The 15124-nt window shown below is 42.3% G+C and overlaps 1 protein-coding gene across 1 annotated transcript in view; it reads right to left on the bottom strand.

Annotated features, from left to right (window-relative positions):
• The window catches only part of lhx4 (LIM homeobox 4), a 200231-nt gene extending 189581 nt beyond the window's left edge, over nt 1-10650 (bottom strand). The window contains exons 1-2 of the mRNA XM_048602136.1: nt 10550-10650; nt 2905-2995 (exon numbers count right to left, since the gene is read on the bottom strand). Of these exons, the coding sequence (XP_048458093.1) occupies nt 2905-2994 (90 nt within the window). The 5' untranslated portion in view covers nt 2995; nt 10550-10650. The remainder of the gene's footprint in view (nt 1-2904; nt 2996-10549) is intronic.
• Nucleotides 10651-15124: the final 4474 nt, after the last annotated feature.

The raw sequence follows: 15124 nt of genomic DNA, 5'->3' as shown, positions 1-15124 counted from the left end.
TTGTTATTCTCCTTTTCAAATTTTCCCTTAATTAGGTCTGTCTGTCTGTGAGAGAGTAGGGGGCTTATACTCAAATAAGATCACGGACACTAAATAGATTATGGACACTAATTAGGTTGATTTGTAGTTTGAGTTTTGCTAAAGTTTGATTCTTAGTAATAAATTGCTAATTTTTATTTGTAATGAACTTGATCTGTCATTTTTTAAGTCTGGTTAGGAAAAATTGAGCAATTTTCATTATGCTGCAAATCCAGTGATAGTGAGGCAGATTTGGTTCGGCTTGCTATCTCTGTGTCATAACACGGATAATATATCTGACTCTCAATGGTGCTCCCTAATTCCAGTGCTCTCTTCCTGAACATAAGAAGATAAGCCATAGAACCTGGAAAAGTCATTTGGTCATTCTCAACTGATCTGGAATTCAGCAAGGTCATGGTTCATCTTCTACCATACCTCCATCTTCCTACATTATCCCAGAAACTTTTATTCCCATAGTATCTAAAAGTTGATCTAATGGTACTCACAATCCTGGGGTCGGGGTGGGGGGGGCGGGGGGTGGTGACTGGGTGAGCCTCCCTGTTTAGTAATTATTGCTCACTGTAGCTCAGTCAATGGATACTGGCAGGCCATTCTTATACTGAGCTTCACAGCCAAGTCTAGTCTATGACCTTGGACACTTTCCAAAGGAATCTCAAAGTTGTTTAATTTCTAATCCTCAACTGCCAAACCTTGCTGTCTGAAGAAGTAGAAGTCAGGCAGCAACCTTTTCAGTAGCAGAAAGTAGATCTAATTGTTTTTCTTTTGTTCTCTGCATCTCCAAGTGCTCAGGCCAGGAGTAGCATTCCTACAATGACCTGTAATGCATCAGTGAATTCAATGCAAATGCAGCATTTCTTGATCTATACGGCTCAGCATGAAATCTGTGTCGTCATTCAGAGAGTCTTTATCCCACCTTGTTTTACGAAAAGGATCAGCCAATTATACCCATCGATTTTGATAATCATGGCTGTTGGTGCAAACTAATTTTTGCCTCCTTATCAGATTCTTTATCTCACTGTAAGTATCTCTTCAGATTCCTTACCCCTAACTAAATGCACCTCTTCACATTCCTTATCCTTTCTGCGAGCATCTCTCCAAATCCCATATTCCCAAGTAAATACCTAACTGTTTTATTAACAACTCAAGCTATTCCTTATTGATGACCTTCTGAAACAAAACTGTTCGGTTAAAAGTTAGTTTGAATTTGCTTAGTCAAAATTATAATCTTCTTCCCTTGTACTAGGACAGTTTAGTATCTCCACCCTCAGTTGTAAGTGTGAATTTAAAGGTGTGTTCAGCTCATAATGTCTCTTATCAGAAAGAAGTCTCCTCCTCACGAGAATTAACCTGGTGAACATTCTCTGGATTTTCTCCAAGGATATTTGTGCCTCACTGAAGTACTGAAATCAGGCATGTACGCATGGAGATATAAACCCAAACACAGCAGTGTGCCTTGGAGGAGAATTTATACCCATTGCTGCTCCCATAACGTTTGCTACTTTTGTCCTTATCGCAAGGGAAATGCTGTCAAAATGACCTTGGTCAGTAGCTGAACTATCCTGCTCATTATGTAGCGTCTTTCTTAAAAGAAATGATTCCAGAGTTCTAAGTCTAATATTCTTATTGCAATGAGAAGTCAAAGTTACTGGTCACATGATCTGGAAGATGCAGAATTGAAGACTATATTCTAATTGTTGCACAACACTTGGTAGCTGGTTACTGAGTTGCTTTAAAAAAAACAACCACAGGCTTTTGCCTACCTTTTCTGATATAATAATGGGCAGAGACACCCAAGAGAAGATTAACAGGCAGTTCCAACAGAGATTCAGCGCTATGTGTCTTAAAGACAGATCAGAACCCTGAAGTACCGTAGACATTTTTAACTTTTAAATCTATATGCGCTATTTGAATAGAAGACTGTCCCATCTTAGGAATGACTGCAGATGTAAATTTATCGGCCATTTGACAAAGTCCTCTGTAGAACACATGAAACGTGACATTGGTAAAGGGTCCAGGAAGATTCAAAGAGGAAGAGAAACACAGCAGGAAGAAATAACAAGGGGACTGACCACATGCACTCATCCCACCGCCAAAAAGAAGACACCTCTTCCACAAAGTGTGTGCTTTGGCCTTCCAGGAAAATGCAAACAAAGGGATTAAAAATCAACTTCAACACATGTCTTCACGTTAGTGACCTGACATTCTAATAAGTGGACTGGTGTGCTGCGAGGGTCATAGATCTGAGAATAGCCATTTAAACACTACGTGTAAAGTGAAGGAAGACTCTCTCTTGCTCTCAGTGCTGCCTGTCAGTCAATCCTGAAAGGAATCAGGACAACTGTATTTTCGTCACCATATAAAGGCAAGAATCTCTAAACTGATCAATAAACTACCAAGGTCAATGCTACATGTGACATCCACTGCAAAGGCTGCAATGTTCAATTATTGACTCTGCAGAAACAATGCTGATTGCTCCTTTTTTTAAATACTTGTTCTTATCTCCTTATTTGTTTGATGTCTGTTGCATTTCTTCTTGTGTTTAGTAATTAATAAATTCACTCTCCATTAACTCAAGAAAGCTGGCTTAAATGATCTCCTTTTAAAACAGAACTTCATATGGGTCCGAAAGAAAAGGATGAACAAGAGAAGGGATCTTTTCAAATTTAATCCTATTGTGACCAGGCAAGGGGATGGTGAATAACCTAACAGAGCAAGTTTACCCCTCCTCACCTAGAAATTAATAGACTGAGCAATTCCATCTGAAATTGTAACAAATTGGGGAACCTTACCTGAGGACTGGTTGAAATGAACATCTGCCCAGATGCGACAACAGGGACGCCTGAAATTTAAAAGCACATATCTTACCTCTCGACCCAGGTAGGAGCTCTCTTCTTCAACAATCAATGCCAAGTACCGAACCTTGTTTGCAGTAAAGAAATTCTGGACCTCTGCCATGCTACAATTGAAGAAAGGACAATCATACACATACATACCACTGCAATGTGAAAAACAAGCTAAAAAGGTTTTCAGCTTTATTAAAAATAGAAAAGTACTAAGTCAATCTGCTACAAATCTGAAAACATAATTGAAGATGATCACAGAATAACTCTGCAGATGAACAAATGATCCATGATGAATACTCCAGCTCTTTTAGAGAACTTTCCAATTTGTGCCACTCTCCCCTTTCTTCCATGTACCACTTTAATCTTTCCCTTTTCATGTATATATCCATTTATTTGGATTTAAAATTTTGTGCATTTAAAGAAGTCAGCTTTCCCATTATTTATCTAAAACTTGTTGGTCGGAGCGGACCCATTCATGTGACAAAAAAAATGGAAACAGTGAGGTTTTGTGCACCAATTCTTGCTCATGTCCCTCAACAGCAGACTCTATAGATGTTGAGATATGGCTGGTCAAAGCATGGGTTAGGGAAACAAACCAGAGAGACATTGGTACAAGTACAGGTAGTAGCCTTGCAAATTTAGCTGGATTTAACTATCCGTCTTCATGGTGACTGAGACCACTGACTTATAGGTAAGTTTGGAATGTCTGGTCAGCATGGACGAGTTGCACAGAAGGGTCTGTTTCCATGTTGTATGACTCGGTGACTCCCACCTTCCTAACATCACCCATTTCTACTCTCATTATTCTCAGCAGCTAACAGGTACTTTTTTACCTCCAGAGTCAACTTCTTCAATGTTCACAGGGCCAGCCTCCCACCGTGCACTCTCTGTAAATTACAGATAACCTAAAACTCAATTTCCCATATTCTCTCTCACACAATTCACCCACCTTCACTGTGCAGGCTGTGTCTCCATTTTAAAATGTTCACCCTTTCTTTCAAATCACTCCATAGCTTCGTCTCTCACCACCTCTGTCACGTTCTCTGGCCCCACAATCCTCCAAGATATCTGTGAATCCTGGCATCTTGAGTATCCGTGATCTGAATCGTCTCGCCACCCCTTGCTGTGCTTTCAGTTACCTTGGCCACAAGCTTTGGAGTTCCCTCCCTAAACCAATTCACTGTCATGTTCCTCCATCAGGACGCTTCTTAAAACTGACCTCTTTGCAAAAGCTCTTGGTTGCCTTTCCTAAGAGATATCCTTATGAGGCACCTGTGAAGCACCTTGAGACATTTTACTATGTCAGAGATTCTTTACAAATACAAGTTATCGCTGTTGTCAGCTTCAGTGTGTGTCAGGACTCCCAAAGCAGGCACAGGACACATTAAATGTAGTGTGCTCTGCTCTCCATGATCTGCTTTAACCCAAGCATCGATCACCTTCGAATTTTAGAAACATTCCTTTGCCATTCCTATTTCTAGCTCGAGTCAGCCACGAGATCTCTTCAAGTGGGAATCCTAGAGTCAGGTTAGTGCTGTATATTCACATAGAATGCGATGGTAGATTGTCCAAGTCCATTCAATGTAGGATCTTCAGAAGGGGCAGACAGAGAACACAAATGACTGAGGAGAAAGACCTCTGTATATTCCTGGTTGTTTGAATGCAACAATCTCAGCCTTCTTCACTGCCACCAGCTTGAGTTCTTTCATTGGCAAAGGGCCGAGGTAGAATTTTAGGGTCATCCAATTGACAGATGGCAGAACAGTAACTCTACACCACTCCCATTCAGTACGACTGTCAAATCTTGCCTGAGCAAGAAGACATATCCCCTGTCTGAGACTTCTGTGACCTTTGATCCTCATGGGACGACCCCCATTTATTAAAACATCAACCTCTGCTTCCGTCTCCCGCTATCCCATTTAACACCTTGAAAGCCCAGACACATGTAGGCCCCTTTCAGAATTTCACAGCTGACCTTTGCCCTTTCAGCTAATACATCAGCAAGACAATTACAGATTGAAACTCATTTCCCTCATGACTTTTATAAATTCGTAACTGTTTCAAATAATTCTGTATATAGGATCCATCCTCACTTTTAGCTTTTAATATTTCCTGAGCTGAGGGGCAGGAGATTAAGTCACTGAACAGCTGTATTAGCCGAAGTGGATACTGAAGGGCCCTGCACTTTACTCTTAACCCCTTCAAGGTTTGAGATGTTTGATGCTGACTTGCTTAAACATGTTCACATTTCCATCTTTGATGCCAATGTCCCTAATACAAATTTAATTACTTCTCATCATAGTCACACCCTTTTGTCTGCCCTAACCCCCTTCATTTTATCAAGTAGAAAAGACACTGACATTTGAGTGTATCTAGCACAGAGCCAGATGATTCGCAAGTAACCAGATCTGCGCTCCACTCTACAAGGATTCACTTATCTCTGTCAAGTTAACTGGTACACTGCAATCATGAAAAGCTAAGGACCTAACTTCCTCTCTACATGATCAAGAATCTCCTTAAACCCCTCTCCTCCAGCCCCTTCACCCACATCATTAGCAGCAATTGTGAGAGGAGCTCACAGAATTCTTGATCTTCAAGACAGACACTGTTGGTTTAGGTGGTGGTGCTGCTTCCTCCAATCCCTTTGTACCCGAGTAAACCCACATCTAGCCAATCACAACCTGAGAATCCTTTGTAATGGCTCCTCACATGGTCATCTTTGGAGTCGGGTGAACAAACTATCCATGGCCTCAATTCTTTGATTACCTCTCTGTCCTTCGCAAGACTGTCCGCAGACAGAGTTCGGCTTGCCATGTAAGTTCGACATCTCTTGACCTTTCTATTGCATTTGTGCAATCAGACTGTTTGACCAACATCTTCCCCTCAATGAACCACAATTTCCACCAGTTAAACAACTGAGTGTTTGACCTCCACCTTAAACTCTGTGACCTTGCCAACAACTTCCTCTCTCTCTTCAGGCACTCTCTCAAACTAACCTAGACTGTGGTCAGATTTGAGCCCAAGCTAAGGTTCAGATCACGTACGCTTCCTGTTCTAAAGTTATATTGCCCAACTTTAACCCTGCCTCAATGTGTCGGCTAAACAAGGCTTGCATTTCTCAAACGGGAAGAGGAAGCAGATTTAATCTCCATTGAAAAAGGTAACAACGTGCTTTGACTTTGTGGAAAGAGACAAGGATTGGGACTAATTGTTAGCTATCTCAGACAGCCAGTATTAACATGATGGGTTCCATGGCCTCCTTTTATGCTGCACGATTCTGTGATTCTACAAAGGCATCTTGTTGCCCACTGTTGTCCCGAGACTGAGAGGTGAAGTACAGATGACATGACAAAGAAATGTTCCACAGTTTCCAGCTCTGATTGTTACATTCTGTTGGAAATGCATGGACAGGACTACAAGACCCTGCAGTGACAGACTAAACTTACACCACTATTAATGGTCTCAAAGTAATGGGAGTGAAGGGGGAGAAAGTAACCAAAAATCACATCCAAATGTAACAATGTGGGGATTTCTGAATTTATTATTGGGGTCAACATAACAGGGTACAAAGGGATTCAGATCCTGGTTGACAAGCATGGATACAATGAGTGAAATGGCCTTCTCCTGTGCTGTACACACCATGAGAAAGCACCCTGTCCATTTACTGGCTGCGTGCATAGACTGGGGAACTATCGTTAGCACTCACTCAAAATCGGTGTACTGAACGTAGAATTGGTGTGGTGAAAGGACATGGTGGGGTGGAGGCAGATGACTGTTGGCGTGACCCCACCATCCTACCATTGGATGATGCTATACCAGTGTCTCAATAAGCCGTATCCCGAAATCAACGGGGACAACAAAAGGATCTGTCTGGGAGAAGACAATGAAAAATGCTTCCTCTTAATAAATTGCAGGTCATAAGCCTGCCATAGTCTACAGGACCTTTACTAAAAGCCTTCATTTACTTTCTCTGTGGTGACAGATGACTTAACTCTTGCAGGACTGAGACGTATCAGAACAACTGTGACATCGGAAGGGATAAAATAACCAAAAACAGTACTCAATAATACAACATGCGTTGATGAGAACAATATTTTTGCAAAGTGAGAATGGAATAGCTTATGAAAGAAGCTTTTCAATCCATCTTCTTAACTACCTGCCAAATGTCACAGTGGAATAGCCCTGAATCAGCAGGTGCCATTGTGCAGAGTCTTTTTAATTCTACAACTGAATGCATTCCTCTTTCACACTCACGTGATGCTTATAAACTTCACAGCTCACAAAGGATTAAATTCAATTGGTGTTTCTTCAGACTATGTTCACCCACAACCTTGCAGCAATTATGGTATTGTTTAAGGAGACAAAAAGCAAATAATGCAGTGGAAACTGAAATAAATATTTTAAAAAATCACCATGCTGCGTATTCCTTTGTTTGTAAGCGGATACTGCCTGAAGCCCCAGTGTTTGCCATGCAAAGTTTAGAGAGTCAGAATTATCTGCTATTGACCAGCAGGGGTTGCTGTGGACTAAGGCAATTACTGGAGATGGTATGCTTAAAACGTCTGTAAATGATCTTTCAATGACAACTTGAATTTATATGGCACCATTAACACAGCAAAATCAAGACTTGGACATGAAATCATTAAAAATTTAAAAAATAGAATCATTACACTCGCAATTAATCAGTAAAAATAATAATATTAGCTGTTTAAAAGGAACAGAAAAAAATGTTAATAGTCCTATGTAATACCTATCACTGTATTATCAAACTTAGCTTTCTGTGTTAATCTTGATGACTTTTGCTGATGTCTTTAAGGGATGGTTTGGCATCATTGGAAGCGTAGCTTCACCTCCCTAGTGGTGTGTCAAGGCTTTGACAGCAATCTGCAATGCGAGGCATCTGAGAGCAGCCACACTCAAACGTGAGGCCACAAAGCACATGGAAAGTTTTCTGAAGAAGGGTCCAGACCTGAAACGTCAGCTTTCCTGCTCCTCTGATGCTGCTTGGCCTGCTATGTTCATCCAGCTCTACACCTTGTTATCTCAGATTCTCCAGCACCTGCAGTTCCTACTATCTCTGGAAAGTTAAAATGTGTATTTTTAAAAATCTGGTTACCATCAGACGGATCTGTTCCAACAGTGTTTGGAATTTCCGAGGTTAAAGAATGGGAGGTCAGCCAGGAGTGAGTTGAAATAGAAGGATCTGAGGATAGTAAACTTATGACTGAAGAATTCAGCTGTAGATGAGCTGAGGCAGGGCTGACATTGGGTCATTCTAATAGGATACATGAAAACAGACCCATTGATGGAGTGGATGCATGGGGTGGAACTCATCTGGGGATCATATGTGACACGAGATTTTGAGCATTGCCAGGTTGGTAGTTCAGGAACACAGTTTGTGAAGGGATCACCAACAAAAGTTTTGGGAAGACCGAAACCAATCTGCAGGACATTTCTGCACATCCAGAACTGAGTGTCAGACAAGCAAACTGACAATTTTTAGATTGCGAGGGAGGTAGGGAGATGGAGCTGGGTGCTGTCAGTGTTCTGCGTTTTTGGATAACATCGCTGAGGGATAGCATGTTGATAAGAGGTAGGAATGGGCCAAGGATAGAGCTATAGGAGAAACCAATGGCAACAACACAGGGAAAGCGACAGAAATCTTTGCTTCTGACTCATCAATTACCTGCTTTCTATCCTGCTGCAATCACAATTTTGCTATTGTGATAGTCATCCAAAAGTCCGTGTCTCAAACCTGCACCAAATCTAATTCACTCATTATCCCTGAGCTCACTGATGCACAGAGGCTCCCAGTTAAGCAATACCTCAGTTTTGAGATTCGGAAATTGCTTGAAATCCTGCCCTGTGCTCACCCCTCCCTATCTCTGTAATCTCCATCAGCCCTACAACCCTCCAAGATAACTGTGCTCTTCCAGTTCTGGCCTCTTGTGCATCTGTGATTTAAATTACAACACCCACAACTCTGCTTTGAAAAGCATAGTAACACATGCCAAGGAGTGCTTCACAGGATTATAATCTGATAACAATGGACATTGAACCAACGGAGGATGTAATAAAACAGTTAACCAATATATTGGTCAAACAAAGCTGGAGAATGGGGAAGGAATGGCAGATAGATTTAAAGAGGGAGTTTCAGAGCCCGGCCTTGAACAGTTGAAGGGACATTCACAAAATGAGGAGTGTTAGAGTAACAAGGGGTGGACAAGTCTGGAGTCGGACAAGATGAAAGTTCTTGAAGATTGTAAAGATTGCAAAGGGAGAGAGGCCATGCGTTTCAGACTGCCTTCCTAGCTCACATTATCCAGGCATATATCTGTCCTTCAATTCCCTCAACAATCCTCACGTTTTCCTCAGGACCAAATCCAGACGATGCTTTTACTGGGGCTTGGCTTGCTACTAAAAATAGTAAAAGCCCGAAGTACAGTTTAAGAGCAGTTCTGTTCAGATAAGTAAAGGCCAGAGGTGGGTTTTCAACTTGCTGCGAAATGTATATTCAGCATTCTGATTGACCTCTTCTGTATAGTTCCTGATTCTCAGTTTCAAGTTGAAAGTCTACACGTGGGGAAATTCTTTGTCCAAACTCAATGTGAAAGGATACATGGGGCTCTCAGAGAGAGGATTTACAGAGAACTGGTCAACTTGTGATGTGGTGTAAGACTGAATAAGCTTAATGAGCTCAGCATTCTTAGCATCAATAAGCAGCTAACAACTATGCATTGATCAGGGATTCTTTATAATCAGGACAGCGTGGGATGAGTATGTGGTACAAAAGACAATAAGGAGTAGGAGCAGAAGCAGGTTATTCTCCCCACTCCAACTGCACTACTATACAATGCATGGCAGATCTGATACTCCACTGTCCTGTCTTTTCACCATAACCCTTGATTCCTTTACTGATTAAATATCAGTCTATCTCAGCCTTGAATAGACTTAACAACATAGCCTTGATAACTCTCTGTGGTAAAAAATGTCACAGATTCACTACCCTTAGAGAAGAGATTCCTTCAATTTGCATAACAGATTGCAATTCTGCATCAGTATTGGAATGGATAGATGTCTTTGTACTGCACTCACTTGTCTTGAAGGTACTGGACTCTATTCTCCTCAAATGGCAAAGGCCAATGTTGTTTATCTCTCATTTAAATGGGTGACCCCTTTCTCTGAGATACTGTCCTTTTTTCCCAGTCTCTCCCTCAAGGGGATATAACCTTTTGCATCTGACCAATCAAGGCCCTTAAGAACCTTGTATATTTCAATAAGATCACCTCTCATTCTTCTAACCTTCAGTGAGTACGGGCCCTACTCAACCTCTCCTCATAAGACTCTCTCTCCATTCCGGAGATCAGCTCGGTGAACCTTCTCCAGACTGCCTCCAATGCCAATATATCTTTGCTTAGCTAAGGAGATCTTCTTAGATGATTGGACGTTATGGGAAAAGATGCACAAATTCATCACAAACTGAGATTTCTAGGCTTCTTTCCATCTTCCCTGCAATTCCACATTTGGATGGAGATACCACTGTCAGGGAGAGCACTCTAACTCCTGCTTCCAAGTTTTCTGGTTGAGTGTCAGATACAGCTCAATCTCTACAATTACTAACACATTAGAAGTGAGCTCATGCAAGTTTAATTCAAGCGGATGCTTACCTGGCTGGTTCCAATGGGGGACAGTCTGGGGGCCACTCAGTCTCTCCATGTTGCTCCAGAAGGTCAACGATATGATGGCGTAGGTATACTAAAGTGGACCTGGAATCTGAACAAAGTCAAACACATATTGGATTCAGTTAAGTGCTAGCAACCAGGGTGGGATAATAACAGGAGCATCTGAAGGGAAAGTTAGATTTTGGGTGTTATATGGCTGTAGGCAATCCCTGTAAGATAGCTATGAAGATATATAATTCAGGAGGATCCCCTCAATTTGCATCTGTTACTATTCACAAGTACTACAGAGCCAGGCCTGGCTTTATTTACCAGTTCACTAACACTGGTAAATTGTACACACCAGAACTGTGATGCTCCAGTTCACTAAAAATGGGTTGAATTAATGTTTCAGATGTGACTGATTTATTCGAAAGGCTCTCTGACAGTCCCAGGTAACATGGAACAACACTGAGGATTTGGAATCATAAATTATTCCGATTTAAGTAACAGACACTGGATATATGATTACAAACCCCGGACATGAGGTTACAGATCCCAGGAGGATGATTACAGACCACTGGATGACCAGTACAGACTGCAAAAGGGCAAACAGAGACCTCGGGATTACAGCTACAGGTCCCAAGTAGTCAGCACCGTTTCCTGGACACACAATTCCAGGCCCTGGGACCCCGCCTCCGAACTCCCTGTCTAAGACATGAATTTTCCTATCACTTCATTTGATTGTTTCACTGAAATGAGAAAGAATGAAAAGACCAATTCACAGTCCAGGTGAATGTCATCTTGTGCAATGTTACAGTAAGACTCAATTTGCATAACAGATTGCAATTCTGCATCAGTATTGGAATGGATAGATGTCTTTGTACTGCACTCACTTGTCTTGAAGGTACTGGACTCTATTCTCCTCAAATGGCAAAGGCCAATGTTGTTTATCTCTCATTTATTGGGCTACAGGTTGTGGGCTCTAAGCTTGGCTTTCAGATGGTCCTTATACCTAACATTCTGATCATTCATGGTCTACTGCATTCTCATGGCACGTTCTCCAGAGGACATTCAGTTGCTTGTGATCACACTCTCCTAGCCCCATAACACTTTGGCCTTACAATAAGCTTGAAGAAGACAGAAATTTTGTATCAACCTGGCCCTGGCAGCACAGTGCCTCAGTGGTTAGCACTGCTGCCTCACGGCGCCAGGGACCTGGGTTTGATTCTACCCTCAGGCAACTGTCTGTGCGCAGTTTGCACATTCTCCCTGTGTCTGGGTGGGGTTCCTCCAGGTGCTCCAGTTTCCTCCCACAGTCCAAAGATGTGCAGGTTAGGTGGATTGGCCATGCTAAACTGCCCGTAGTGTTCAGGGATGTGTAGATTAGGGGATGGGTCTGGGTGGGATGCTCTGAGGGTCGGTGTGGACTTGTTGGGCCAAAGGGCCTGTTTCCACACTGTAGGGATTCTATGATTTAAAATATTCTAAGGTCTTACGGTCACAATTAACCACGCATCCCTCCTTTCCGTCCAAATGTTTTTCAACTTGGGAGTATCCTCACCAAGAATACCACGCTGGATGATGAGAAATCAGCCATCATTGGGCCAGAGCAAGTTTAGCATTTGGCAGAATCACAGACAGACTTTGGAAAGTCTCAGACAAAGATCAAAGTTTGAGGTTCTTCATAGATGCGCAACTTAAACAATCTACCAGCCACTACAGAATTCCATCCTCACTGTCTGTGATTTACTTGCACCATCAAGGGGCAGAACAAATTTGCACCCGTTGCCTGCTCTGCACAAATACCCCTCACCACCAGTGCCCCATGTACAATAACTTTACTGGTTCTTTTCTAAAAGGTCCTTTGATACTTATGTAACTCTTTAAAGTGTCCAATCACCATCTGTACTCTGGTGATCTGGTTTGCGATAGCCCCATGATGCCTCCATTCCCTGATACTCAGGTGCTTTCTGAGCAGGGCTCTCTATATAGCTGGCAGAGACATTTCCCTCTCTCCCTGGCCCACAGCCATGGAGACTGAGTATTTCAGCTGAAATTGAATATGTGAACGCTGCGCAGGCACGGAATTTAGCCCCTCTCCAGTGTGGGACCAAACCATGCACAAGGGACATTAACCTTCAGAGCCAACATATTTCCACCGATGTTCAATGTCTTCCCTAATTCATTCTCAAATCAGACATGGTCCATTCAGTAGGTGATGTCAAGTTCCAATGAAGCCTCAAAGTTTTACACTTCACTGAAAGAAGCCCACTTGGGCTCTTTTCTGGCTCGGTAGGGAATTCCAAACCACTGTTCTCTTTGATATTTCAGAGCAGATTTTTTTTCAAATGCAGTGTGCCAGGTGATGATCATTTGGAGATGTCCTCGAATCTTCACCAATTGAAGATTAAGCTCTGGGGCACAGCTGCGATCAAACTCAAAAGAAAGATCATAGGACCTCAAAAATTTTCTTGGAACAACTTCTTTTAAGGTTATATTATTATTAGAGCTGGAAGGGGTTGATGAGGAGGAAAAGTGCTATTGTGTCAAAGTCCACATTAATTCAAAGAATCTGATCACTTTACAATGGACATAGGCAGATTGGAATTTGGACACATGGCAAGAGTCTAGGGACAGGAGTTATGACTAATCTAAACTGGGCAGCATGGGCAAGTTGGGCTGAAGGGCCTGTTTCCATGCTGTAGACCTCTATGACCGTACGTGCAGAAACCTTCAGAAATCTACCCAGGGATGGGAATCCAGGTGAGCAGGCTTGCATTTGGTTAAAGTTGACTAAAAAGTGAAGCCCAATTATGGTCAGCTTCTAAGGTCTCCTTCCTTCAACTTTCACACCAAGAGATAGTAACCATGCAGGTTATAAAGTGGAATCTGAAGTGCCTCTATCTGCACTGGGATCTCTACATACCTCTAGTGGTTGCTATCTGCCACTGGAAAATATCCACACTCACTCTCGCTCAGACGCAAGAGTGATGAAAATAAAAATGACCTTAAATGGTGCTGAGAAGAGCTGCGGCAGGAGCTCTCTCTATTAAAGCAGAACTTGGCAGCACATTCCCTTTTGCGTTTAAACAGGAAATTGCTTCATTCTTTGTCCTTCAGTTGGACATGGCTGAACAAGGTGAAACAGGGTGACAACTTTACCTTGGCTTCAGCCTTAATAGGAATGGGCTAGTACTATTGCGACTGGGTGTGTGTGTGTGCAATGCCAGGGCAGACAAGCACCTTGCAGGTTCCCAACTGCTTCCTGCATCAATCTGCAGACACTGGAGATCTCTGGCACAGCAGGATTAGTTCTGGCTTCGCACCACATTGTGCCAGCATTCCACTGACTCAAACGACTGACATGTCTCAACAATAAACCTGACAGGATTTTCCTTCGTTAGAAAGTTAAGCCAATCCCCTCTCTGTGTATATAAACTTGTAAAAACTTGCAATTCTTGCATGCTCCATGTTAGAATCAGTGAGAAGAAATTCAGAATGTAGACTAATTGCTAACACAAAAGGAATCCGACCTTGAACAGGAAGCAAACTGTCAACTTAATCCTTCACTCATAAATCAGGCAAATTCCTGAAGGGAGCCTCCTTGGAGCATGGCACTGTGTTAAACATGCTCTCAAGACCCTCTAGTGTGTTTGGTCTAGAAAGGAGGGAGGAAGGAAGGTAACACACCTTCATGATTGACATTCAGTGATCTCTGGTATAAAGAATCAATAAGTGCAAACAAGGGATTGTCAGGTTCCTCTCCAGGTTAAGTACCCGAACCACCCTTTCATACATGGAGATCTGGCACGTTCAGAAACTCTCCTGCAAAGGGTGGGGTATCTGGGTTCTCAAGGAGTGAATATCTTCAGCAAAGAGGCCAACTGGTTTCCAAAGTCTCTTTCACGTCTTTCTCAAACTCCCACCCCGCCCTGGGATTCTACAGAGAGGCGGTTCACTACGTACAAGCCGAACCCGCTTCCAGGAGCTCATCCAATGTCACTGACTGTTTGACTGTGTGGAGTTTCATAACCACTCAGGGCTGACCTCATTTAACATCTCAATATCTGCATCCATTTCCAGCTAATATCATTGCATAGAAAACAGAAGGAAGCAGCTTTGTGGGCAGCCAAAGTATACATTACTACGCTATCAGCCAACTTGGTAAATAAAGGGCCTGATGTCCTGTATAGTTGAGCTAATCACTGGATAAACTGCTGGGAGTCGGATAATCGACATCTTAAAATTCGTTGTTTTCAGAAGATTGCACAGATGGTAGCATGAGTCAATACCATGTTGCAAATAAACTGATAGAACACTTCAATCTAACCAACACTCCTCCTCCTCCTTTTGATGGCTCCACTCCCAACCTGTCTTCCTCAGGAATCTGAGCAGCACATGTCTGTTTGGAAGATCCAGGTTCAGTGAAAATGTGAATACTAGTTATCTGGTGAGTCATTCTCTGTCACTTTTGACAGATCGCAAGAAGAAAATTGGTTATTTGGTCACTGATCCACAAATCAAGATCAATTCCCAACCTGATACTTCTCAAACACTCCATCACAGACTCATTAACCTTCA

This window comes from Rhincodon typus, chromosome 10, assembly GCF_021869965.1.
Source record: "Rhincodon typus isolate 14 chromosome 10, sRhiTyp1.1, whole genome shotgun sequence".
NCBI classification, from domain to species: Eukaryota; Metazoa; Chordata; class Chondrichthyes; order Orectolobiformes; family Rhincodontidae; genus Rhincodon; species Rhincodon typus.
Note: the sequence above shows the minus strand (reverse complement) of the source record. Positions and strands in the feature narration are given on the sequence as shown.